Genomic DNA, 26,660 nt, shown 5'->3' with positions numbered 1-26,660 from the left:
TGATGTATGAATCTGAAAACCTTAAAGAAATAAAAAAAAAGCACATCATAAATTGCTGAATCCAAAGATAAAATCTTGAAAGCAGCCGGAGTAAAGCTACATGTGAGAGAACAATGATCTACATCTGATCTCTCATCAGAAATAACGTGAGCCTAGGGGTGCCTGGATGGCTCAGTTGATTAAACATCTGACTTCAGCTCAGCTCATGATTCCCGGGGTCCTGGGATCGAGCCCCACATCGGGCTCCCTGCCATGGAGGAGCCTGCTTTTCCCTCTGCTCATGCTCTCTCTCGCTCTTTCTCTCAAATAAATAAATAAAATCTTAAAAAAAAAAAAGAAATAATGGGAGCCTAGATGACAATTGAATGACTTTTTCAAATATTTATAGTTAACACATATCATTCTCTTAATTTAGTTTTAAATAAATACAGCTGTGGGTTTTTATGGTAGCAATTCTTTTACAGTTCTAGATATTTTGTCATTTCCGTTTCGATTCCTTCTTTACTCATAATTTTTTTTAAGGAGCATTTTTTAGATAGTATGTAGAGAATTTTTAAAAATTATTATTCTTATTGAATTCTAATTTAATGTCATTGTAGTCAGGAAACACGGACTGACTTGACTGATAGACTTTTAAAATTGTTGAAATTTTCTCTCAGACATATTATTTTGGTCAATTTTTGCAAATACTCCAGATATATCTGAAAATATTTTCTCTATTTGTTGAGTATACTATCTAGATTTTTAATTTATTGATTTTTTTATTTTAATGACTACTATATTTTTCATTTCTATTATTTCTAATGGGTTCTTTTTCATTTCATTTTTATTTGAGCATTCATTTTTTGTTTTATTTACATCTATTTTTGTCTCATAGTTTGGGGTCTTTTTTATAATCTATCATTCTATCATATATTTCTTCCTGTATCCTAAGAATATTTAAAGTCTAGCATACTAAACTACAGATTAGTCTGAAATGAATTCATATTCTGATTGTTGACTTCGAATTTTTTTGTGAACATTTCTTTATATGTTTGGAATTCTTATTTGCAGGCACAAAAAAATTTTTGTCACCTTTTTTGTTTTTTTCTTTCCCTTTATGCTCATACCATCCAATGGTTTTGGGATTTCCTTCCTTTGGCCATGTGCCCCAATCCACAGTCAGGTCTCATAATATGGTATTTCAGATTTTCCATTCTGCTATGTTGTCGGGAATATCACAGACCTGGTTAATGAACCAACGGGCTGCTTGGTTAAGCAAGGTTGTATTTGTGTCCTCTTACCTCTTCAAGGATGTGGTTCCAAGTAAACTGTAACCCCAGTTAGAGCTTGATGGCTTTCCATAAGTCCCCAGTTTGAGCCATGAACCCACCTCTAGTCTGTGTCTCAAGAAGTACTTTAACTCTTTTCAGTCTGTGGGAGCTATCTTCCTATTCACTCCCACCTCCTTTTGGACTTAGAGCCCATTAAATCTATGCCTGAACTCAAATCGCAACCTTGTATTTTGGTCATTTTTCTGGTCTGTGAAAATGCTTGATTTGTTTTGACCTGGCTATACTTCTCAATCTTGCATCTCTCTCCCTCCCTCCCTCTTCCAGCTTCTCTCTCTCTCTCTTTCTCTCTCTCTCTCCCCTCTACTTCACCTATCATGCAATGAATGTATTTGGAGCAGAGGGAAGGTATCTAAGGATGATTTACTGACATATCTTATTGGAAATTCACTTAGGCTTTTAAAGGAATTCTCTCCAAGCAAAAAGAGAAGAAAAGAGTGCATTCAGCTTCTAAAGGAGCAATGAAAGGATGTCTCTTATAAGATCATTCCTGCTAGCAAAGTAGAAAACTTTGTTATAATTACTATCCATTTTCTCCTAATAACCCAGGCCTTTATGGTTACTTTCTTATAATCTAGCATCTTCCACTCTCACTCAGACCTACTTCCTTCTTATCCCACTTAAAACTTCTACTCCCTGAAGAGTCATCAGTACTTAGCTGCCTGTCAGTCCTACAACTAAAATATTCAAACTGAATTATAAAGCTTGTGACCTCAATGAGCCCTTCATTAGTCATTGTGTGAGGGTATACCTAGTGTGTGAGAGGTGTGGGAGGAAGGGGAGCTGGACTTCAATACACATCTGTTCTTGTAATCAGACAAAAGCTCAGAAATAGCCTGAGGAGCCTCTGAAATAAAGCCCCTTGAAGTAAGGAAGCATCAGTCATTTTGCTATAACTAAGATCCCCTGGTAGAAAGAGGAGCCAACATGAAGAGTTTTCTAAGGTAGGGTCAAAGTGAAGTGCATATATATGTGTGTGTTTGTATGTGTGTCCCCATGGATGGGTGCACACATGCATGTGCTGCTAAAGTCCTATCCTTAGGAATAAAAACTAAAATATTGATCTAATAGGCTTTCAGTTACCACCTGGAAATGTTTGGGACTTCCTAATTAGGGAGCAGGATTATAAAAACTACATAAATTGTAAGAATCACTCAAATGCCTCTTAAAAAAACAAAAACAAAAACAAAAAACTACATAATTACTCCATGTTTGCGATGTTTTCCACAAAGGTTACCAGTAGATCTCTAAATTAAATACAAAGTACCAAAAAGCTTATCTTTAAGAGCAACAAGGGCGGAAGCTGGGCACTTTAGTCCATTCCATTGCTAGGTTTGCGGAGGAGAAGTATGGACCTCAACCAATAGAATAGTGGTGGTAGCTTTTACAAGGAATAAAGGACAAAAAGAATGTCAGGCATTTTCTGCATGGAATCTGGTTTGGGTTTTTTTTTTATTATTGATTTATGATAGTCACACAGAGAGAGAGGCAGAGACATAGGCAGAGGGAGAAGCAGGCTCCATGCACCAGGAGCCCTACATAGGATTCAATCCCGGGTCTCCAGGATCGCACCCTGGGCCAAAGGCAGGCGCCAAACCGCTGCACCACCCAGGGATCCCTCTGGTTTGGGTTTGAATGGGATCTTTAGCCATCAAAATACTTAGGTGATGGCCTGAAATCACCACCACCCCCACTGCCACACTTACTTAGTATTACAATGGTAGAAATAGAAAAATCTTTAAACTTGGTTCACATATATATTTAGGTTGAAGAAAGTCCTTTGGTCTCATTTGGCTCATGAAAATGAAATTGATGCCTAAGGAATCAAAAGAGTCAGAGGCCTATCAAGAATCTGATGGAGTCTGTGGCCCTCTTCACAGAAAAGTGCATACACAGATTTTGTGTAGAATTTCAGAGAGGCTGTTGGAGACCTGGTTAAGATATTTCCCCACCTAGGGAGAAGCAGTGGGTTCACATAATAAGACTGTAAAGGTTTCAAATGACCAATCCTCATAGGAAATGGGACCTCACGGATGCCCCCAGGACACCCCACCCCCACTCCCGCACCTTTCAGCTGCTTTGGATGGTAGGTACTATCTCCACTAGTTGCTAGTAGTGATCTGAAATTCAGACACAACAATATTGGCCAAGTGCCTTCCACCTTGAGTGTGCCCAAGGCCACACATTAAAAGAAAATTTCAAGCAGAATTAGTTGATGTCTTTCTCCATGAATCACTCTGATCTGTAAGATCTCTGATGCCCAAAGAGATCTCTGATCCACACACTGCTTCTGTTGCTAGTTTCTTTCATTCATGACCCTAACCACTGATTTTTCCTTAGAAATTTTAGGGGATCCCTGGGTGGCGCGGCGGTTTAGCGCCTGCCTTTGGCCCAGGGCGCGATCCTGGAGACCCGGGATCGAATCCCACGTCGGGCTCCCGGTGCATGGAGCCTGCTTCTCCCTCTGCCTGTGTCTCTGCCTCTCTCTCTCTCACTGTGTGCCTATCATAAATTTAAAAAAAAAAAAAATTTTAAAGAAATTTTAAGTGAATTTTTATTATTTTCTTTATGACTATAATACATATTTTTGATCCAGTGCACACAAAAGGTATTTCAGCAGCTTTAATGCTTTCCCCCTCAGCAACATTGACATGATATTAGGACAGTTTCCTAGAATCTGCACCATCATTTCCAACTCAGACTCTCCTCCATTTTAAGACAAGCGCAGTTGGGTTTTCCTATTATCATCACAGTTCCATTCTTGAGTCTGTTTTCACTTCCTCAGTTGGAGATTCCTTTTCAGGGCTTAACTTTCCACCATCTTCATCAGGTAATACTGTAGTCACTGGACCAACCCCCAGTCTTGACTTCTCTATGGGAATTGCACTGACATTTCGATCAAGGGAAAGAAAGCTGAAAGTCATATAGTTGAGGAAGGAGATGATCCCTAGAGGAGAAGAATTTGAGGTCAGTTTTAGTAGACAGTCTTTGGACTTTTAAATTTTTTACTCATGCTTTCTTCAGTTCTAAAGGCCTCTTTTCAGTGAAGCCAACCCTCCACTCTCCCAGCAGTTGCTTTACCCTCCAATGCTTCCATTTCATTATAGTATTTCTCACATGGTGAGGACAAAGCTTGAACCTCCTGGATTCAAATGATATTTCTGTGACTTTCTATGTGGTTTTAGACAAGTCTCTCAACCTATGCACACCTCAGTTAATGGTAGAATAGATTGCTAAATACAAGCTTCAAGACTCCAAAATCCATGCTTTCTTCACCATACCATGCTACTTCTCCATATATGAATGTTCTTAAATAGGAACAGTTAGTGCCTCTATTTCTCCTAGACTCTATCTCCCTTTCAAGAAGTGACTTCCTCTTCCATCTTTTTAGCATAATGCAGGGGACTGACTCACCAGAAAACATGTATAAGAAGTCACTCCACCAATTAATATGATAGGTCCAGAGGAGATCTGGCTCCAAGGCATCCTTAGCATGCCAGTAAACCTGTGCCAGAAATAGGACGAGGCAGAGGAGCAAGGAGATGGCTAGGACCAGAAGAAAAGATGTTACAGCCCATCAGTATCTTCCCTCTGCCTTGACCATCATCCCCAACTCTTCTTCTGCTTCCAGATGCCATATGTATGGCAGGATTAAAATTTAGGGATTGACCAAGACGGGAAAGAGAAAGTGGCCTCTACATCTCCCCTGGGCTAAATGAGCTGAAGTGTATTTTATACGGTAAGGTAGGGCAGGCAGCTAGCCACCTGATGTGATAGTGAAAAAGAGGAAAGGAACAAGAAAAAGAGGATGAAAGCCCCATGGACAACTTGGTTCCCTTGACAATTTCACCCTGGTAGTACCCTGCCAATCCAGGTCTGTACCTGAGATGAAGCTGAGTATGGATACCTTCAGATCCAAGTTGGTGGTTATGCTTCCTCTTCTAGACAGGCAAGAACTGATGAGCCAGACAAGGGCAACAAGTGTGGCAAAGACAGAGATGAGGAAGAAAGCCCTGGAAAACTGAAGGTAATCTGCCAAGGAGAATGAAAAGGGAAGGCTTGGTTAGTCCAGCGGGGGACCTCTCTTAAGAAAACCAAACAGAGTCTTAGAGAAGGGCATGAGGACTAAGGAGGATGAAGCAGAGCTTGACATGTGGCATCCAGGGCACATATAAATATCTTATTTCCCAGATTTTCATTGATAGTTGGAATTTATTTACTGTGAAGGCAAAGCCTTCATTGTGAAACTGAAGAGAATATACAGATAGTTTTGGATGCATTAACACATTTAACTCAATTGTAAACTAGCTTATAAGACTTTAACATCACAACACAGATTAAAACATTTCCTTGTTCCTAATTCTAATTCTAAAAGTAATACATGTTCAATATAAGCATTGGAAAAGCAAGAAAAGTACCAAGAAGCAGGGGGAAAAAATCATCCACAATTCCCCTACCCAGAGGCAGCTACTGTTAGCCTTTTACATTATTTCTTTCCAGTATTTTTCTATCCTCTGTACATAGCGAATATGATACTGAGTATCAAGTGAATTTTTTCTTAAGATTGTATGATGAGGGCACTTGGCTTGTTCAGTGGTTGAGCAACTGCCTTCAGTTCAGGGCATGATCCCGGAGTCCTGGGATTGAGTCCCACACTGGGCTCCCTTCAGGGAGCCTACTTCTGCCTCTGCCTGTGTCTTTGCCTCTCTGTGTGTCTCTCATGAATAAATAATAAAGTCTTAAAAAAGAAAAAGATTATATGATGAGATTTTTTCCCCAAATTACCTGTTGTAAATACAATTTTTAATGGCTACCAGTTTACTATATTAACATATTTTGCTTAATGATTTAACCGTTGTTGGACTTGTAGTTTGTTTCTATTTGTTTTTTCTCTTTCAAATATATCTGGCGTGCATACGCTTTGCCAACCTGTGGCTACAAAATCAAGTCCCATCTACTTAAACTCCCATATTGTTATGATTTCAAGCCTGAGTTTACCGGATTGCAGGAATTTAATACCCTAAAAACATCTTCTATTTGTTTGTTTGTTTGTTTCCTGAAAGTCCCTCAAGGCTCTGCCTCACATTTGCTCAGGGAGATGTCTTTTAATGTTCTTTAGCTCTAAAGCCCTTACCCAAGTACCATAACACTGCTTCTTCCCTCATCTCCTGGCTCAAGATCTCTGCTCTCTGCAGATTGGATGTTGGTAAGAGAGAAGAGGCATGCTAAACATTACTTTTTGCTACCATCTACAAAACATATCCTTCCCTTGACTTCCACAGCAATTCTTTAACATATAAGCACCCCAATGTTCAGAGCAGCATTATCTACAATAGCCAAATTATGGCAGCAGCCCATGTCCATCAGCTGATAAATGGATAAAGAAGATTATATATACATATATGTAAATATAAAATAGAGTGGAATATTACTCAGCCATAAAAAACAATGAAATTTTGCCATCTGCAATTGCATGGATGGAGCTAGAGAGTACCATGTTAAGCAAAAAAGTCAGTCAGGAAAAGAGAAATACTATATGATTTCACTCATATGTGGAACTGAAGAGACAAACAAGCAAACAGAAAAAGAGAAAGAAAGAGGCAAACCAAGAAATGGACTCTTAACTCTATAGAACAAACTGATGGTTACTAGAGAGGAGGTAGGTGGGGGGATGGGTGAAATAGGTGATGGGAATTAAGGAGTGCGATTGTTGTAATGTATGGAAGTGCTGAATCACTATATTGTACACCTGAAACTAATATAACGCTGTATGTTAACTAACTGGAATTTAAATTAAAACCTTAAAAAAAATAAAGAAGAATACACAACTGCAAGTAAATATAGCTCTTCTGAGATGCCACAGATCCTGCAATCTCTTCAATACCATTTGCTTCGACGTGGATGGAACTGGAGAGTATTATGCTGAGTGAAGTAAGTCAATCGGAGAAGGACAAACATTATATGGTCTCATTCATTTGGGGGAATATAAAAAATAGTGAAAGGGAATAAAGGGGAAAGGAGAGAAAATGAGTGGGAAATATCAGAGAGGGAGACAGAACCTGAAATACTCCTAACTCTGGGAAACGAACAAGGGGTAGTGGAAGGGGAGGTGGGCAGGGGGTTGGGGTGACTGGATGATGGGCACTGAGGGGGGCACTTGACGGGATGAGCACTGGGTGATATGCTATATGTTGGCAAACTGAACTCCAATAAAAAATTTTTTAAAAAAATAGCCTTTAGAGGGTGCCTCCTAGTCCAGCTTTTTTCCTGTTTCAAGGTAGCAGGGGCCAACTCATCTCTACCACTGAAAATTCTCTAAGCACTTCCATGCCTGAGATTCCAGTTCAGCTTCCAAGTAACCCAGAGAGAAGAAATTATGTCAAAGCCTATCCCAGTTTAAAATCTGCCTCTTAAGTCTTATTTTGTTCTCTAGAACTGACCACTTTCTAACATCACCAATAATATTAAAGCCTCTGAAGAGAAACCACACGCCTACCCACAGAGGTGAGTTGTTCTGTGATCCAAACAAGTTAGCCACATTAAAACATGATAACCCAAGAGCAACGTATTTCTTGAAACCTTGGTCATTCAGAATTAGCAGGATGTGTAGCCAGTTAGAACCATCAGCTCTCACTGAGCTTCATGAAGCCCAGTGTGATAGGTATCCTTCATGGTATTTAGCCCACAATACCCCACAGGACCTAGCAGCCCTTGCCTATAGTCCTGGACCTTTGCTTGTAGTCCCTTGATTAGAGCTAATTAGAAGAGGGAAGATCTGACCCATGTTGGACCAATTTTATTCTTATGCTTGGAAATTTGGATTCAAGACTTATTGATGCTCTTTTGTTTGCTTGAACCAAGAAGATACAAAGCTAGACTGGGATATCACTTTTTGAGTACTTGCATACTAATAAATAGGAAAAACTGAGGAGAAGTGATGAAATAGAAACAAAAATGAACTATAAAGCAATTGTAGAGGGATCCCTGGGTGGCGCAGCGGTTTGGCGCCTGCCTTTGGCCCAGAGCGCGATCCTGGAGACCCGGGATCGAATCCCACATCGGGCTCCCGGTGCATGGAGCCTGCTTCTCCCTCTGCCTGTGTCTCTGCCTCTCTCTCTCTCTGTGTGTGTGACTATCATAAATAAATAAAAATTAAAATAAAAAAATAAAGCAATTGTAGAGTGGCAGGCTTGATTTTGACTGAGATCTCTCAAGGTACAACAAACTTCTTGCCTTTGGGAATCCATGAGATTCTTCTGAATCATTACAAATAGATTCACTCTTTAGTTTGTGCTAGTTCAAATGAAATAAAACACAAAAATGTACAAAGATATGGATATCCAAGTCCTATCTAAGATATGTTACAGTCCAGTCTTTCTTTCACCGTGATGGGAAGATTTGCCTTCATGTTCTTACAATCTTCTCTGTCTTAGTGACTCATCTCCTGAAATTACACAAACAAGAGGACTCACAATCCAAAGGAACAACCAAAGGTTTGCAGCATAGGATAGTCTCACCTCCAAAGGAAGCAAGTCTGCTAGTCATAGTCATACACAATTTATTATCTGACCAAACTAAACACTTAGCCCCATAGTATAAAATGATGGCATTTGGTTAACGTCATAGTTTTTTTTTCTAAATAATTGAACAAGACAAAACAAGCTTCCCAAAGCTGAGTTTGAGCCTCCATCTCCTGTAAGATCAAAGGCTATTTCACCTTTTAAATGTCAGTTTTTACAGCAGCTTACTTGTCAAAGTTTCAAAGATCCTAGGACCTACGTTAGGTCTTAGGCCTGACGAGGCTCTGCTTGTCAGTAAGAAGCTTTGGTCCAGGAAAAGAGAAGTGCCCTAGATACAAGGAACGCCCACATGGGTCACCTATATCCAAACATTTATGAAGATCTCCTTAGTAATATTTGGTGTGGCCTCCAGTTGGAGGAATAGCAAGGCAAACATCCCAGTTTACTGAAAGCCATGAAGCTAATGGCCTGGAAGAGAGAAGATATGACTCAATTTGGAGAGGAAGAAGTCCAAATCATTTGAAAAGTTTGGTAAGATCCTTAGTAGTGTTCTTGGGGTCATCCCAGTCAGTGATTCTATACCTCAGAGCACCATCAGGTGGGACATAAAAGCGACCGAGGCTGGAAGGGATACTACCCTACCAGAAAGCAGTAATGATTCTCAGTGGATTGAACATTCACCACTTGGCAGTTTGTAATTGGTCGGCAGGATCTCGTTCTACTGTTATGAAAGTAAAACTTTGTCCTGGAAGTTTTGGACAGTGACGGGTAGGGCTAGAAGTCACCTTGCTCTTGTGAACAAATAAGCTTAGTTAACAATAGATATTCTTTTCTTTTACAGCTGTTGACACCCTGGAAGGAATCAGTGGGTGAAGCCAAGTGACATGAGAAGAAAGAAGCACAGGAGAGGAGCCAGCCATAGGAAGAGCTAAGCACCTGATACTCAGGGGTCCCAAAGAGACTTGGGAGTGGGATTCCTCTCACTGTACCCCAGGTCCTTCAGCAAAAATCAAAGCCAGGATAGGAGGGCAGTGCTTCACAAGGATCTAGCTCCTTTGAATTATGAAGGAGCTAGACCAAGTGAGTTGAGGTGAGGTGTGGATATGGATTTAGAAGATGAAGAAGGTGCTGCTGAGGGATTAGCTCACTTATTTAGCCAAATCTAAACTTCCGTGCTGTTGCCACTGCACCTTCGTTCCAGCCACATAAGGCCGAGACAAACCTCTCCAGGCTCACGAAAGAGGCGGTGGTTTGGGAATGGAAAAGATCCTGGATGGAGACCTAGAACCCTAGAGAGGAGGCTGTGAAATCAGCCTAGGATTTAGGTTCCCTGGTAACCCAGTTAGAGTGCCAGAGTTAAGCATCCCTACGCAGCTTGGCTGTATTTCTCATGCAGTGGCTTCCACTGGAGGCTCCAGTGCTCCGACTAAAAGACCTACTTTTCTTCCCCACAGTCCTCCAGGCAGTTCAAGTTACTCTGTGCAGCCACACATTCCTTTACACCATGGTCTGATCTCACCCATGCTACAGGGGAGTTAACAGAAGGGGCTGTTCCACTCTTGAGACCTAGCAATAAAAGTGAAGGATGGGGTCTGCTACTCCCCACTCCTTCTCCATTCCGTTAGCAACAGCCACAGCAGAGAGGCTCTCAGTCATCTTGAATGAGGTGAAGGCAGAGGCCAAGCAGAGAGGCTCAATGGCCTAATGTGAGTCCAGGACAGAGAATCATGAGCGTACACATTCTTGAGTCCACCTGAGAGAGTCCCCATGAAACTCTCAGAAATGACAAGGGGTACCATAGGAAAGGGGACTAAATAGATAAAAAGTTTAAAGTTCTTGAATTTGGACAATAATAACATACTGTCACAGGTTGATGAGGTCTGGACATACTCATTACATTTGAGGAATTCATTTTTAGATCTGTACTGCAAACTACTTACTAGTCTTGGAATTAGGACTAGTTAACATTGGAAATAGGGTAGACACCTGACTTATAATTGAATACTTAGAGGACTCAGTTGACCTTCTCTAAATCATTAACAGTTGGCCTCTTAGGTGAATTCCAGGCCCCAAGAAATAAACTATTTGCTACTGTTAAGTGACAAACTTCCAAGATTCTGACTCACTAAATATTTAAATAATAATCCCAAGTCCTGAATTTTAGGTTGGAGACAATTACATAAATATGACTGCAGTTTAATTTTTATATCTGTATCTTTAATTCCATTTCCCTAGAAATGGAATTCGTGAGTGTAAATCTCTGGATACCCATAATCATATTGCTTTAGTTATACCCATTTACATGGTGCTCAGTGTATATGAGGGTGTCTGGCGTTGTGCATTATCATTTTAAAAACTCTGCTTATGTCATGTTTGAAAAATCTTGTCTCACTGTTCGTTTGGTTTGCCTTTCTTTAGTGACTGATTAAGGTTAAAATAGTTTTTTCTTACACTTATTAGACACTTTTAGTTTCTGTTCTGTGAACTATCAAGAATTTATAATAAATAAGGGTATTTGCCTTTTTTATTAATAAGTTTTTAAAAAAATATTAAGGCTGTTAGTCTTTTATTTTTCTTATTTGTTGCAAATATTTTCCCTAGTTTTTCTCTTAAGTTGAAGATGCAGTTGAATTGTCGGCCTGCCTGTGGTTTTAGTTTCTTCCCAAGATCTGTGTTAGGGTCCTGCCCCTTAATTCCATATGCCATAGATGCTCCAGCTTAGGGTCGAGCCTCAGTGCAACCCCCAACCCCACTTCCAGCATCTGGGGCCCTTGCTTATCTGAGAAAAAGAAATAAATGCTTTATTACATGCATGCTTTCTTTCACAATACCTGTTTCTCCGTGTAAATGTATCTTTTGTGGATGATGGGGAAACTGTTCAGCGTAGTTATGTCTTTCCTCTAAGTCTTGGTCCTGATTGAAAAAAACTCATGCATATGGTATCTTCTAGCCCCAGAAACTTTTTTTCCAGAAACTTATTTGTAAATGCTTTGTATTGCATTTTCAAATTTACCTAAATTCACATAAAATTTGACGTTAAGAATTTACTCTAAGTAGCTGACATTTGTTATAACATCTGTCTGACATGCATTTACATTCTCTTCAACTATTAGCCAAAGAATAAGTTGACCTTAAAAGTTAAATCTGGGGCAGCCCGGGTGGCTCAGCGGTTTAGCACCGCCTTTGGCCCAGGGCGTGATCCTGGAGACCCGGAATCGAGTCCCAAGTCGGGCTCCCTGCATGGAGCCTGCTTTTCCCTCTGCCTGTGTCTCTGCCTCTCTCTGTCTCTCTTTCTCATGAATAAATAAATAAAATCTTAAAAAAAATAAAATAAAGTTAAATCTGATAGAGGCTGAGACACTTTGCTTTGTTTCCCAGTTCTGATCAATTACTTCTATTTCTGCAAGCCACATTAGAATACTAATCACAATGCTTCACAGTGACAGCTTATAAAGGCCCAACCAGTTCTTCCCAGAAAGTAAAAAACTACTAATCTGGGAGATGAAACAACCAAGAAATGGTGGGGGTGGGGAGAAAAGGTACACTGAGAACACCAAAGAAAAGCATGGCTATATTCACAATTTGGCTGAGATCCATCACTTCTCATGGAGAGGTGAGGGCAAAGAGATCTTGGAGGAAGAAAGATGAAGAGCCTATATGGCAGAAAGCTCTGGAACTGTGGGGCCTGTGGTGTTTAGTTTGGTGGCACTCACAGGGTGACTTGGGTGTGTGGCTCCAGCACAGCTCATGGTTGCATGTGATCCAGAGTCCTGCGTAGAGCTCAAGGCCATTCTTGATCACCAGGAACTGCACCCAGTTCAGTGAGGACGTGCCGGTCAGCATTAGGAGACCAAAACCACACAGGCTGACACAGAGCATTCGGATGTAGATGTGTATCTGATCCACATGCTGCTGCTGCCTCTGGGGTGGCATCGAGTCACTCGGATGTTGGTTGATGGGGAGAGTAGGCTACAAGGATGAGGGAAATATTGCCTGCCCAGAAAGACCCTTGATCCCCAGGGTCTCTTATTCATCTCTACCTTAAGCATCCCCGTGTGGGTTTGATCTGTGGATGTCTGTCCCTACCCAGGGTGATCTCTATCTCTAGGACACTGTCTAGGCCCACCTTTAAGTAAGTCCTCTTCCTCCCATCTGACCTAATTGTAATTAGGTACCTCCTTACCCTTTGGTAGTTCCGGTTCCCCTTAAGTTTGGGAACCTTAGGATTATAGAAGGTCAAGACTAATTGTTCCCTCTTCTCCATCTTGGCAGCCAGCTCCTTTCTAACTGCCACGGAATTTGTCTCAGCCCCTCTCACACGTGCTGGCAGGACCAAAAGGGGCCAGATCCCATGGCCCAGATTCCATTTCTGTTTCATATTTTGGGTTTAATCAGATCAGGAACAAATCATCACATTTAATCAGGTGGGATGCTCCCCCCCTCCCTTCTCTGACTCCTTTCAACTCTCTCATTTAAATAAATCCATAAATACCTTGTCAGCAGTTGCTGTGTCAGGCTTTGTGTTAGGTCCGGGGGTATAAAGATGAATGAAACACAGCTCTCTAACGGCAAATAAAAAAGCTAACCGGATATCTTCAGGACTCAATAGCTTGTGGTGAGAATTCAAGATTGCCAGTAGTCTGAATGGAATTCCCTCTCTTGCCCCAACGCCAGGTGGAAGGCTCCAGGTAAGTCTCCGCAGGCTCAGGAACCAATCTGCCAGCCACGGTTCGGCATGCAGCATCCGCCCTCTGCTTCCTTTCTTGCTCCATTTCCCTCTGCTCGTGAAGCCATCCCAGGCTGTTAGGCCCCTGGCCCTGCCAGTGCCCACGGGGCCCACTGCGAAGGTGCCAGGACCCCAGCGCAGGCGGCTGCCAGCCAGGGTGCTGAAAGCTACCATTCACGATAACGCAGCAGGGTCGGGTTCTGTGTGGAAGTGAGGAGAATGGCCTTTCCCTGGTTCCACAGCCAGCACAGCTTGTGCCCAGACCAGCTCCAAGTCTCCTTTTCAAACAACTCTCTCAGCGTTGGTCCTCACTCCTCCTCCCACAAGGGCTCAAAATTAGTCCAAGATGCTGAACAGATGCCATCCTGTTCCACATCACGGACATTTATTCTAATAAATGCCCAGCTGCGTTGCCAGCTCTTGTTTTCCATGAACAGATAAACTCTGATTCCTAAATTTGGGCTGAATCAGAATGCCCTATCACACTCCTCTCCTAGCCTACCCTCTCCTGGCCTGCCCCAACCTGTCGAAACCTATACTTTATGTCATCTGGTGGGAATAACCGGCAGTTAGTGAGTTTATGTCCCTGCCTTAGCGTGAAGTCTGCTTTCTCCAAAAGAGTTATTTGACTCTCGGTTTCAGTACTTAGCCTAGTGCCTGGAAAGAATAGTATTTAGTGTTAAGTGAATGAATGGGCAATATATTTTTTCTATAAAGGACAGAGGCTGGTACAGAGGACAGAACAGCTGACATTGTCAGAGGAAAATTAGGGGAGGCCTACTGGAAGAGGGGATGTATTGGCTGGATTGCAAAAAAATTTTCCAGGTAATAGAGGTGACAGGGCATTTGAGGTGAGGATAATAGTATGTCTCAAGGCAGGAAGCCATGGACAGCACGGGGCACTAGAAGCAGTGTGGCTCTACTAGGTATAAACCCAAAGCGGGGGCAGCCTGGGTGGCTCAGCGGTTTAGCGCCGCCTTCAGCCCAGGGCGGAATCCTGGAGACCTGGGATTGAGTCCCACATCGGGCTCCCTGCATGGAGCCTGCTTCTCCCTCTGTCTGTGTCTCTGCCTCTCTGTCTCTCTCTGTCTCTCATAATAAATAAATAAGAATCTTAAAAAAAAAAAAAACTCAAAGTGGGAGGTTGAGGGTTGCAGATATAGGGCAGAGCTAGATCAAAAGAGTCCTTTAGGGATCCCTGGGTGGCACAGCGGTTTGGCGTCTGCCTTTGGCCCAGGGCGTGATCCTGGAGACCCGGGATCGAATCCCACGTCGGGCTCCCGGTGCATGGAACCTGCTTCTCCCTCTGCCTATGTCTCTGCCTCTCTCTCTCTCTGTGTGACTATCATAAATAAATAAAAAATTAAAAAAAAAGAGTCCTTTAGGCCACGCTATGCAAATAAATTGTAAAGTTTCAATTAACGTAATACACTCGCACTACTGGCATGATGATAGGAAAAACTGTTCCATCTATAGCAAACTGGCTTGTACGGCATGACTATTAGATGCACTTGCATGCTTAATAAGCGAGACACAGGCATTGAATACACAGGCCTGCTTTTCAATTCCCGGTCTAGCACTTACTTAGTTCCAACACTCACTGGCTGGGTTCCTTGGGGACAATTTCCTTAACCTCACTAAACATCAGTTTCTTCATGTCTAAAACTGGGTCAATAATTATTCCTGTCTCATAAAATTTTGTGAGCATTAAATGAGATAACATGCATAAAACTCTTAGCACAGTGCCTTAATATGTGCTCAGTAAATACTATTACTTTTTAAATTTATTTTATTATTTTAAAGATCTTATTTATTCATTTGAGACAGAGGGATACCGAGAGAGAGAGAGAGAGAGAGCATGAGGAGGAGGAGAAGAAGCAGATTCCCCACTGAGCCAGGAGCCAGATGTTGTGGCTCAACGCCAGGACCCTGAGATCATGACCTGAGCCAAAGGCAGATGCTTAACCATCTGAGGCACCCAGGTGCCCCCTTTAATTTTTTTTTAAGTTTATTTATTTTTATAATAATCTCTACACCCAATGTGGGGCTCAAACTCATGACCCTGGGATAAAGAGTCGCATGCTCTCTCGACTGAGCCAGCTAGGCATCCCTTATTATTATTTTTTAAACTGTCTTCCCAAGTTTGCTTGAGCATGACCTTGGCACAGGCCACACTGAGACAGGTGGAATACTAATGTTGATGGTTAGAACATGTCACCCCTGCCTGGTTCACCAGTAGCACTGAACCGGAACACTTCCAAAGAGATGAAATTGATGCAGTGTGGGGTAACAGGTCATTTTGTGAACAGTGGTAAATGATGCAACTCTCCAGGGATTGAAGGAACAGGTCAGACGGCCACTAGACTGTCAGGTCGACTGAAAGGTAGGATGCTCTGGCGAGCCGGGAACTTGCTGGGGCCTGCATGCCTATGACAAAACAAGCATTTGTCCTTAACTGGTGGCTGGGTATGTTGCCATTTCCCTACTTTATTTTTTCCTACAGTTCTTTCTTTTCTTTTTTTTTTAAAAGATTTATTTATTTATTCTATCACAGACATAGAGAGAGAGAGAGAAGCAGAGACATAGGAAGAGGGAGAAGCCAGTTCCCTGCAGGGAGCCCAATGCAGGACTTCATCCTGGATCCCGGATCCCGGGATCAAAGCTCAACCACTGAGCCACCCAAGAGTCCCACCATTTCCCCCACTCTAAAAAGCAGTTTGGGGTCCCCCACTTGTGTGGCAGCCACTGTCCTGGAGCCTGCGGGGTCCAGGAGGGGCATGGCTGAAACCGGTGGAACTTGAGCCTCTAGCATCAGCTTGACACAATGTGGAGCTGCTGCAGAAACCAGATTATGGGGGCTATTTATGCTCCCACACCCTCCCTGCAGAACCCTGGAGCTCTGCTCTTGCACTGATGCCCTTCTATGTGGAACTGGCTCAGGCTGGTTAAGGACTCAGACTCTCAGAAAACAATGGGACTGATGTGAATGCAGTTTTGGAAAAACATGTGGATGGTGTATAGTGTAACATTCCACCACAGCAGCCAGTGGCCAGTGAACTCGGGGAGGCACCAGCAGAGGCAGGCCCCACCCCTGGGCCCCAGACTGACCTCGCAGAGCCCCAGGGTGAATGAAAAGTCAGATCCCCACCACGGGGGACTGAGAAGAAAAAGTGACTGGGAAACTGCTATCAAAAGATATACTCTGATCAAAATATGGCTTATGAAAACCATTGGTAGAGGAGACAAAATTCGGATGACAAAGCATATCATAACATCCAAGAACTGAAAAATTATGCTGAAAATGCACAAAACTCTCTCTTCATTTAACACTGGAAGTATGGGGTAAAAAGGAACTTCATACAGACCATGCCCAAGTCACACTGGAAAAGCACAGGGCATTGTCACATGCTTGAGAACAACGCCCTATCATGGTAGCAGAAGAAGGGTGTTCCTTCCCTTGGATATTTGCATGTTTGACAAACACAATACATGGTGTTTCTCTGGAAGAACCAAGATATAAATCTGAGAGATGAAATATTTATGTCCTTGCTGGCCCAGCATGCTGGGCACTTAAAGCATGCTAGACCTTTCGACAAAAGTGTTCTCATGAAAACATTTCCTGCTTTTCTTTGAATTGCTCTGGAGGACTGCTTAAAGAAAGTTCAACAAAGAATTTTTATATATTCCACCCATCTTCACAGCAGAAGAATGCTTCCATTACTTCCATTATCTGTGTATGTTTCATCATGAAGAAAAAGGACTCAAAATAACTTCATAACATTGAAAAAAAGCAGTGTCGTTAGGAGAAAACAGAGTTATATGTTTGTGACTTTGTAGTAAGCCAAGAATTGTTTTTATTTTTATTTTTTAAAAGAGTTCATGTATTTATTTGATAGAAAGTGAGACAGAGCATAAGCAGTGGGGAGCAGCGAGGGGAGAGGGAGAAGCAGACTCCTCAATGAGCAGGGAGCCCCATTCAGGGCTTTTTTAAAAAATGTTTTTATTTATTATTTATGATAGTCACAGAGAGAGAGAGAGAGGCGCAGAGACACAGGCAGAGGGAGAAGCAGGCTCCATGCACCGGGAGCCCGATGTGGGATTCAATCCCGGGTCTCCAGGATCGCGCCCTGGGCCAAAGGCAGGCGCCAAACCGCTGCGCCACCCAGAGGGCTTGATTCCAGGACCCCAGGATCACGACCCGAGCTGAAGGCAGACACTTCACCGACTGAGCCACCCAGGCACCGTCAAGAATTTTTTTTAAACAGAACTTCTGTTCACTAGAAGACACCACTGAGAACATAAAGAGGCAATCCAGAGTGGGGTAAGATCTTTTCAATATGTGTATCTAATAAAAAAAAAACTCATAATAGGAATATATAAAGAACGTTTACAAATCAATGAGGGAGACAACCTGATAGAAAAAGGAGCAAAGTCCTTAATTGACATTTTGCCGGATATGACAACGGCCAATAAACATACAAAAAGGTGCTCAGGGTAATTTATTAGTCATGAGGGAAAAGCAAATTTAAACTATAATGCACTGGGACACCTGGGAATTTTGGATTGGTTTAACAATTAATGACTTTTGAGATACATGATTCTTTTTTTTTTTAATTTTTATTTATTTATGATAGTCTCACAGAGAGAGAGAGGCAGAGACACAGGCAGAGGGAGAAGCAGGCTCCATGCACCGGGAGCCTGATGTGGGACTCAATCCCGGGTCTCCAGGATCGCGCCCTGGGCCAAAGGCAGGCGCCAAACCGCTGCACCACCCAGGGATCCTGATACATGATTCTTAATAAGAATAGAGTAGTAGTTATGATTGTGCCTTGATTAAAATGTTGGTGGTACTACTTGCTAGCTCTCTGATGTTGAGCCCATTATCTAACCTTCCCTATACCAATTTCCTTATATGTGAAATGGGAGTAATGGTACCTTTCTCCCAGGGTAGTTATGAGATTTACATGAATTAATATTTGAAAAGCATTAGAATGGTGTTTAGTGCATAGTATATTTGGACTTCTTAGTCATATAACACCTAAAATTAAGTAAAAGTAGTCTCTAATCATGAATACATAGAGAAAATAATAAACTTTAACTTATACACAATTTTATTTCATCCTTTTCGATATGTTGGCAAATTGAACTCCAATAAAAAAAATATACAAAAAAAAAAATAATGGCTTTCAGCAAAGTCCTGGGATCGAGTCCCACATCAGGCTCTCTCCATGGAGCCTGCTTCTCCCTCTGCCTGTGTCTCTGCCTCTCTCTCTCTCTCTGTGTCTCTCATGAATAAATAAAATCTTTTTTAAAAAAAGACATAATGCAATATCACTACACACCCACCAGAATGGCTCAAATGAAAAAGTGTTGCCAAGTATGTAGACCAACTAGAACCCTCATACGTTCCTGTTGGGAGTGTAAATCGGTATAATCGCTAAAAAACTACATGGCAATATCTGCTGGAGCTGAATAAACACATGACCTTCTTATTATAGGTAGGTAGGCAACAGAAAAGTGTCCACATGTCCACCAAAAGACATGTATTACAATGTTCAGAGCAGCACTTGTCATAATAGTCCAATTGGAAACTACTCAATTGGCCATCAACAGAAGAATGGAAAACTGTGGTACATACATACATAAAATAAATACTATATAGCAATATGAATAATTTGAATAATTTACAAGCATACAAGCCATATGGATGAATCTCAGGAACACACTACTGAGCAAAAGAAACCAGACTGATCTGTGTTGTCAGAAGTCAGAAATACCCTTGGGAGGAAGATGACTAGGGGTAGGAGGGAACACACAAGAGGATTTGGAGAAGCAGGAAATTGTTCTATTTCTTGATCTGGGCATTGATTACCAGAGTTCTGTATGTATAATACTTTAATAATTTAAAAGTTAAAATAATTATTTGCATATATAAAATCAAGAATCTTAAATTTAAATTTCTTCTCAGTATTTTTGCCTCTAGGAATCTGAAATCAAGTTTGTTTATTTATTTATTTATTTATTTATTTATTTATTTATTTATTTATGATAGAGAGAGAGAGAGAGGCAGAGACACAGGCAGAGGGAGAAGCAGGCTCCATGCAGGGAGCCCCACGTGGGACTCCATCCTGGGACTTCAGGATTGCGCCCTGGGCCAAAGGCAGGCGCCAAACCACTGAGCCATCCAGGAATCCCCTCAATATTATTAATTTTTCTTTTTTTAATATTATTTTTATAGCTTGTTAATACCTCTTAACTACTAGTAGCCACGCTAAGTGTTTTACATACATTAACCCATTTGCTCTTATGAATCACATTTTTCCTATTTCATCTTCTAATTTATTATCGCTAACATATAAATCAGCTACTTTTGTCTATGTATTTATCTTTTATCAAGCCACTTGACTGAGTTATTTGGCTACTTCTCTAGGGTTTTCTAAGTAAACATTATTATTATTGTCAAATAGTAATTATCCTGTCTCTTCCTTTACAAAACTTGCCTTATTGAATTCATTGGACCCTCCAAAACAAAGTTCGTGAAGGATAGTGGACAACCTTCTTGTTTGTTTCAAGTTTTCATTTAAACTCTAGTTAGTTGGGACGCCTGGGTGGCTCAGTGGTTGAGTGTCTGCCTTCGGCTCAGGGTGTGATCCTGGGGTCCCGGGATCAAGTCCCACATGGGGCTCCCCACAGGGAGCCTGCTTCTTCCTCTGCCTGTGTCTCTGCCTCTCTCTCTCTCTCTCTCTCTCTCTCTCTCTCTCGGTGTCTCTCATGAATAAATAAATAAATAAAATCTAAAAAAAAAATCCTAGGTAGTTAACATATAGGGTAATATTGGATTCAAGAGTAGAATTTAGTGATTCATCACTTACATAGGATACCCAGTGCTCATCACAAGTGCCCTCCTTAATACCCACCACTCATTTAGCCCATGCCCCACTCCCCTCCCTCCATCAACCCTCAGTTTGTTCTCTGTAGTTAAGGGTCTCTTATGGTTTGGTTCCCCCCTCTTCTCTCTTTTTCCCCCGCTCTCCCTGTGTTCATCCATTTTGTTTCTTAAATCCCACGTAGCCCCCATATAAGGGGGCCCAGGTGGCTCAGTTGGTTAAGTGGCTGACTCTTGCTTTTGACTCAGGTCATGATCTCAAGGTCTTGGGATCAATTCCCACATGGGACTCCACACTCAGTAGGGACTCTGTTTGAGGATTTCTCTCCCTCTCCCTATCCCCCTCCCTCCACTTGCATGCAACTTCTCCCACAAATAAATAAATATGTTTATGAGTTAAGTCAGATGGTATTTAAATAAGTCTCTGACTTATTTCACTTAGCATAATATTCTCTAGCTCCATCCATGTTGTTGTAAATGACAACGTTTCATTCTTTTTTATGGGTGAGGTGCTTGGGTTGTGAAGTTAAGACAAAAAAATTATCCTGGAAAACAAAATTGTAATTCTTGTATAGCTGAGTTTGTGATCAGAGAGTCATACCTTCTACCCACAATGTTGTGCTTTTTGAATTTTAAAAACAAATATACATTGCTTTTGTAATAAAGAAATGACAGTCAGTACCTCTGCACATAGTCCCTTCTAAGTTAATCTATTCCCTCACTAGCATCTGCTCAAAGATGGAGCTTTGATCTTCTAGGGATTAGATAACTCTGTCACATCTTACCTACAGCTGCAGCTGTTTTGATCAAGAATGACATCTCTTTGTGGCTGGACCAACCACATTTTCTCTCTGGAGAACTTAAAACTGGAATACTAAGGGAGTAAAATAGGAAGAGAAGAAGAGTGAAACAGATGCAGGGACGGGAATGACAGGCTGGATGGGTCTTGAGAGACCAAAGGGTGACTTTGATTCCTGATAGATCTTACAACCCATTTGACCTTGGTATATCTAGCTTCTTTATGTCTAGATGCTTGTGAAGATAATAAACGACTCACTGTTGAGCTAGTTGGGGGTTCTCTTCCCTTGTAACTAAAATATCTCTAGCAAAAATATCAAGTGTTTAACCTCTTGTACATAGAACATAAAACATCATTTTGATTTCTGAGGCATTCTTATATTACATACAATCACTCATAGTAATTGCAAGGATCACTGTTTATTTGACCTTTATCTCCGTGGATAGAGCTCTAATTACTTCATAATTACCTGTGTGTTCGCTTGTTGACTCTGAACAATTCTTTATCCTTCCACTGGCCTCTTCTCACTATCTGGTTAATGGGGATTCAAGGAAGGTTAACAGATTTTATTATTTTCCTAAGCAAACTTTAGGAAGTCAGCTGTTGTCAAGGGAGAGAAGCACTGGCCACACCCAGGGATTTTGGCTTCTTTGTAGTTCTAAAGTTAATTTATTCCTGATAAACAAATGCCAAGAAAACTTATCACTGAAACTTGCCATGCACATTCAAATCCAGTGATCATTCTTTTCTAGAATAAGGATGATGGCTAAGAACAGGATGTAGGCTTTAGTAGACTCCATGATTAAACCGCATTCAATTTCAAGGAGACTAGATGACTGCAGGCATTTCCAGAGGCACAATCAGGTGGGGTAGAGAGAGTTCCAACCAGGAAGCCCACACATCTGTGGTCTGGTTCCAGCCTTACCACTCTCTGGCTATATTTGCACCTGGTTGAATAATTGCAATATAAAAATGTATTGGTGTGCCTACTGCATGCAAAGCATTATATTATGTGTAGCAAGGAATGGATTTAGCCATTTGACAAACTTTTACTGAGCACTTGCCATGTACGTGTCACTAGGTGCTGAAAGTTTCACTATGAACAATATCCCATTCTTGCTCTTGAGGAACAGCACTTCACCTCTGTGGTTCCCAGTTCTCTTAGCTCAAATGAGAAGTAAACTAGATAATTTCTAAGATCATACCTAAGTCTAAACTTCTATGCCTCTCAGAATTTCCCCTAGATCTCTATACCCCTTCGGGGGGGTGGGGGTAGGGGCAAAGAGGTTGCTTTTGTGCTGTTTTAATTCAAGCAGAAATTTACAATAAAGGATTACTTTTCAGTCACACATTACAAACTATATATATATATTTTTTTCAAATAGCATATAGTGATTTGAGTTCAATAGTGTAGTGTTTCTCCCTAATGTAGTGTTTCTCCCTAAATCTTTGTTAGAAGTTGAACCTATCTCTGTGGATTTTCATAAATGGTTGATCTTTACTCATGATAGTATGAGGCCAGGAGGAGAATATTCAAATCATTGAATTTTGACCAAGTGCCTAATGTGGTTATAACCCTGCCAGGTCACTACAGAGGAGATATGCTGAGGATACTCCAGGCCAAGGAACACTGTAGCTGGGGCCTTGACACAGATCTTGAATGAATACTTTATACAGGCAAGCTAGACATTACTACCCTGGCGCCACAGATACTCCTGCCTAACCTATATCTGCATCATGCTCCCCTCTTGCTTCTGGACACTTCCTGACTCATCTCCCCAGTTCTCTCTCAAGTGGGAAGAAGCCCCAGTTCTCTCTCAAGTGGCATCTTCTGTGCCACCCACATAGCAGAAAAATTCTAAGAAGAGGGATTTATTTATTTATTTATTTATTTATTTATTTATACTAAATCCTGATATAAAAAAAAGAAATCCAAGAGAAAGATTCAAAAGGCACTCCCAACAGAAGACATTTGAACTGTGCGCTTATGACACAGAGGTATACCCGTAGCATCAGTGAAATTGAAACCTGAATCATAGTAATACGCCAGTAATATTTTCTGAAGTCAAATGTTAGTAGATGGCCAAAGAACAGAAATATTGAAGTGATCTGTGCTCTAGATTTCTCAGAGGCTATAGCCTGGCTCTAAACCAAGTAAGGAAAATAAGACATGGAGGACTCAAGCAGAAGGAGAATGGTAAGAAGGCAAGGAAATAAGCGATAAACCTTTTAGAACTGATTGGGGAATCCAGTGGGCAAAGGGAGTAAATTATTTTCTGTAAGGAACTTACACAATCAGTTTAAGGTTTCATCAATGCCCCACCTCCCTGAAGCGGGCTGCAGATTACATCTGTGGGTTTGGCCAGCACGAGCATTTATAACCACTGAGGCCCTAGGCAGAAGGTTTAAGAGATCAGACTGGGGCCAAAATAATCCTAGTCCAGAGCAGCTCTCAGGTTGCCTGGAGCAGGATGCGGTTGAAGCAAAAGGGATCCCCACTGAAAGGGCCTTACATACCACATAAAGGTCTTAACTATATAAACTTGCCTTTTTTTGGTCTAAAAAATCCCAATATCAGAGGCTGTTGCCCCAACGCTGGAGAGGATTTCTGATGTTTTTCCATGAATTTATCTGACTTAGATATAAGCTTAAAGTAGGCAAAAGCCTTAATCAAACCAGGGTAAAGGGGGGAGCTAACATCTTTGTCAGTATTCCTCTTCATGCACTATTGATTTTAGACAAACTGAATTTTCACCTCCCCCAAATCACTCCAGATTCTTTGAAGATCTATGCCTAGATTCAGTACCATTTCACTCTATTCATTCAAAAATATCCATTAAATGTCTGTGTGCCAGATGCTGTTCTAGGACCTGCTGGATCCTAAATTAAACAAGTTAGGTGAAGTTCTCCTTCAAATGTGTAGTCCTCCATGGACTGCTCTTTTTGCCTACACACTGAAATTCTGACTGTCTTTAAAATTTTTATTTTTTTAAATGTATTTTTTTTAATTTTTATTTATTTATGATAGTCACAGAGAGAGAGAGAGGCGCAGAGACACAGGCAGAGGGAGAAGCAGGCTTCATGCACCGGGAGCCCGATGTGGGATTCGATCCTGGGTCCCCAGGATCGCGCCCTGGGCCAAAGGCAGGCGCCAAACCGCTGCACCACCCAGGGATCCCTCTTTAAAATTTTTAATACGCAGGGCGCCTGGGTGGCTCAGTTGGTTAAGCAGCTGACTTTGGCTTAGGTCATGCTCCCGAGGGCCTGGGATTGAGCTCCACGCAGTTCCCTGCTCAGGGAGGAGACTGCTTCTCCCTCTCCCTTTGCCGCTCCCCCTGCTTGTGCTTGCACTCTCGCTCTCTCTCTCTCTCAAATAAAATCTTTAAAAAATAAAATTTGAATACAAATGCTCCCTCATTCATGTATTCTTTCAACAAACACTCGTTGAATACTTCCTATGTGCAGAGTCCTGGCTCCGGCAGTAAGGCTACAACTGTGAAAAAGATACCATTCACTCAGCATGTGGTCTGTGAGGCACACAAACAAGAAGCTAGAGTGAGGGTGCCACAAAGAAGTACCCAAAAAAGAGGTAATGGCTAAGTGCTTCTCAAAGTTTCTCACAGCACATACAGGAGACTGCTCTTGGCTGGAGGTGACTGGCTAGGATGTCTAGCTGTCCCAAGCTCTGCCTGGCGGCCCTAAGGACTGAGAGGATCACTACCTCAGCCCACTTGTGTCCCATTCACAGCATACTTGTTGGTCTGGTCTAGGCTAAGGCCTGAAGGAGAAGTAGATGCTAAACTGGTGAAGAGGTATTCAGACTCCTGTGTGTGTTCATTTAACAAGTCTTTATTGAGCACCTACTATGTGCCAGGCACTGCCTGGGGCTAGGAATACAACAGGAGCTTACTCTAGTGGGGAAGACAGACAAACGTATGAGGAATTACAATACTGTGACCTAAATGCTCTAAGGGAGATACAATCAAGGGTTATAGGACTTCACCCAGGTCTGGGAAGTCAGACACTGACGGGGTGGTAAAAAAGAAGTTAAGACCTTCAAGTAGGTGAAGTGGGAGTGAGAGGTAGGAAAGGCATTCCAGGGAGAAGAGGGAATAATAAGATAATCATGGAACATCTCCTTTTGCTATCCCCATAAACCCTATGCTCGATACAGATTCCTCGCTATCTAAAAGTAGAGCATTCTCTGACACCTTTCATAAATCAAACTAGTGTGTAAAGCAAAGAAGAAGCAATTACCATTAATTTATATGGAAATTTTTTTGAGCATTTGCAGCCCCCAAAAATAACCTCTCTTAGGATTTTCTGAAACCTTAGGACACATCTTGCTAATGGATGCACAAAATACATTAAGATAAAACACCTGTTCACAGACACAGTTCAAAGCTATGGTGGCTGCGGGTAGTTCCCAGGGAAGGAGCTTGATGAGGCCACTGTTGCTGCTTGGGGCGCACACTGCCTCTATAATGGCTGGCTGCAAAACAAATGCTGAACACTATTTTCGTTTTTTGCCTTTTTTTGTTGTTGTAAAAACAAAAATCCTCCAGATCCTTCCCTGCTTGGCTAACTCATGCTTTAGAAGCCAGCTCAAAGGTCACCTCCTTTGTGAAAGACTTCCCCGGGCAAAATTAGTCATTCCCTCCTCTCTGCTTCTATAGTGATGACTGGACGAACTAAAAATCTGGACACAGCTGATAGTGAATTCTTTTTTTTTTTTAAATGATTTTATTTACTCATGAGTGACAGAGAGAGGCAGAGACACGGGCAGAGGGAGAAGCAGGCTCCATGCATGGAGCCCGACGTGGGACTCAATCCCCAGACTCCAGGATCAGGCACTGGGCGGAAGGCGGCACCAAACCGCTGAGCCACCCAGGTGTCCCATGATAGTGAATTCTTTTTCTGATATGTAAGCTAGTTTTATAAGAAGCCATCGATAAAAAATAAAATTTAAAAAAAATTTTAAAAAGAAGCCATGGGGACTCCTGGGTTGCTCAGCGGTTGAGCATCCGCCTTGGGCTCAGGGCATGATCCCAGGGTTAGGAGATCAAGTCCCACATCGGGCTCCCTGCATGCAGCCTGCTTCTCCCTCTGCCTGTGTCTCTGCCTCTCTCTGTCTCTCATGAGTAAATAAATAAGTAAATAAATATCTTTATTTTTATTTTTTTTAAAGATTTATTTATCTATTAGAGAGAGAGGCAGAGACACAGGAGGAGGGAGATGCAGGCTCCATGCCAGGAGCCTGATGTGGGACTCGATCCCGGGATCCCAGGATCACGCCCTAGGCCAAAGGCAGGCGCTAAACCGCTGAGCCACCCAGGGATCCCCAATAAATATTTTTTTAAAAAAGAAGCCATAGGTACAAATTTAAATCATGTTTTAT

General features: G+C 41.8%; 1 protein-coding gene and 1 pseudogene across 3 annotated transcripts; one reads left to right on the top strand and one right to left on the bottom strand.

Annotated features, from left to right (window-relative positions):
• Positions 1-3,938: 3,938 nt before the first annotated feature.
• Positions 3,939-13,767, bottom strand: TMEM202 (transmembrane protein 202). 3 transcript variants are annotated; one of them, XM_025472246.3, is made up of 5 exons: positions 13,344-13,766; positions 12,565-12,820; positions 5,214-5,363; positions 4,746-4,877; positions 3,939-4,278 (listed from the first exon to the last, which is right to left on the bottom strand). In XM_025472246.3, exons 1-5 carry the CDS (start codon positions 13,749-13,751, stop codon positions 4,079-4,081), a joined length of 1,146 nt encoding a protein of 381 aa, XP_025328031.3. In that variant the 5' UTR covers positions 13,752-13,766; the 3' UTR covers positions 3,939-4,078. The 3 variants fall into 3 exon arrangements, with proteins under 3 accessions (XP_025328031.3, XP_025328033.3, XP_025328034.3); XM_025472248.3 differs by lacking the exon at positions 13,344-13,766 and adding an exon at positions 13,035-13,193; XM_025472249.3 differs by lacking the exons at positions 4,746-4,877; positions 5,214-5,363 and having other exon boundaries at positions 13,344-13,767.
• Positions 13,768-16,554: 2,787 nt separating this feature from the next.
• Positions 16,555-17,414, top strand: LOC112675514 (NADH dehydrogenase (ubiquinone) complex I, assembly factor 6-like; annotated as a pseudogene).
• Positions 17,415-26,660: the final 9,246 nt, after the last annotated feature.

The sequence above is a fragment of the Canis lupus genome, chromosome 30 (assembly GCF_003254725.2).
Source record: "Canis lupus dingo isolate Sandy chromosome 30, ASM325472v2, whole genome shotgun sequence".
Lineage (NCBI taxonomy): Eukaryota > Metazoa > Chordata > Mammalia > Carnivora > Canidae > Canis > Canis lupus.
This window is presented reverse-complemented; position numbering and strand designations above follow the sequence as displayed.

Excerpts from the sequence above, each read along its gene's own strand:
- TMEM202 (XM_025472246.3), bottom strand. The coding sequence starts at position 13,751 with ATGGTAGCTTTCAGCACCCTGGCTGGCAGCCGCCTGCGCTGGGGTCCT. Across the intron at positions 4,878-5,213 it reads CATACTCAGCTTCATCTCAG|CCATCTCCTTGCTCCTCTGC; the intron begins GTACAGACCTGG and ends TTCTGGTCCTAG. Across the intron at positions 4,279-4,745 it reads CTTCTTATACATGTTTTCTG|GGATCATCTCCTTCCTCAAC; the intron begins GTGAGTCAGTCC and ends CTTCTCCTCTAG.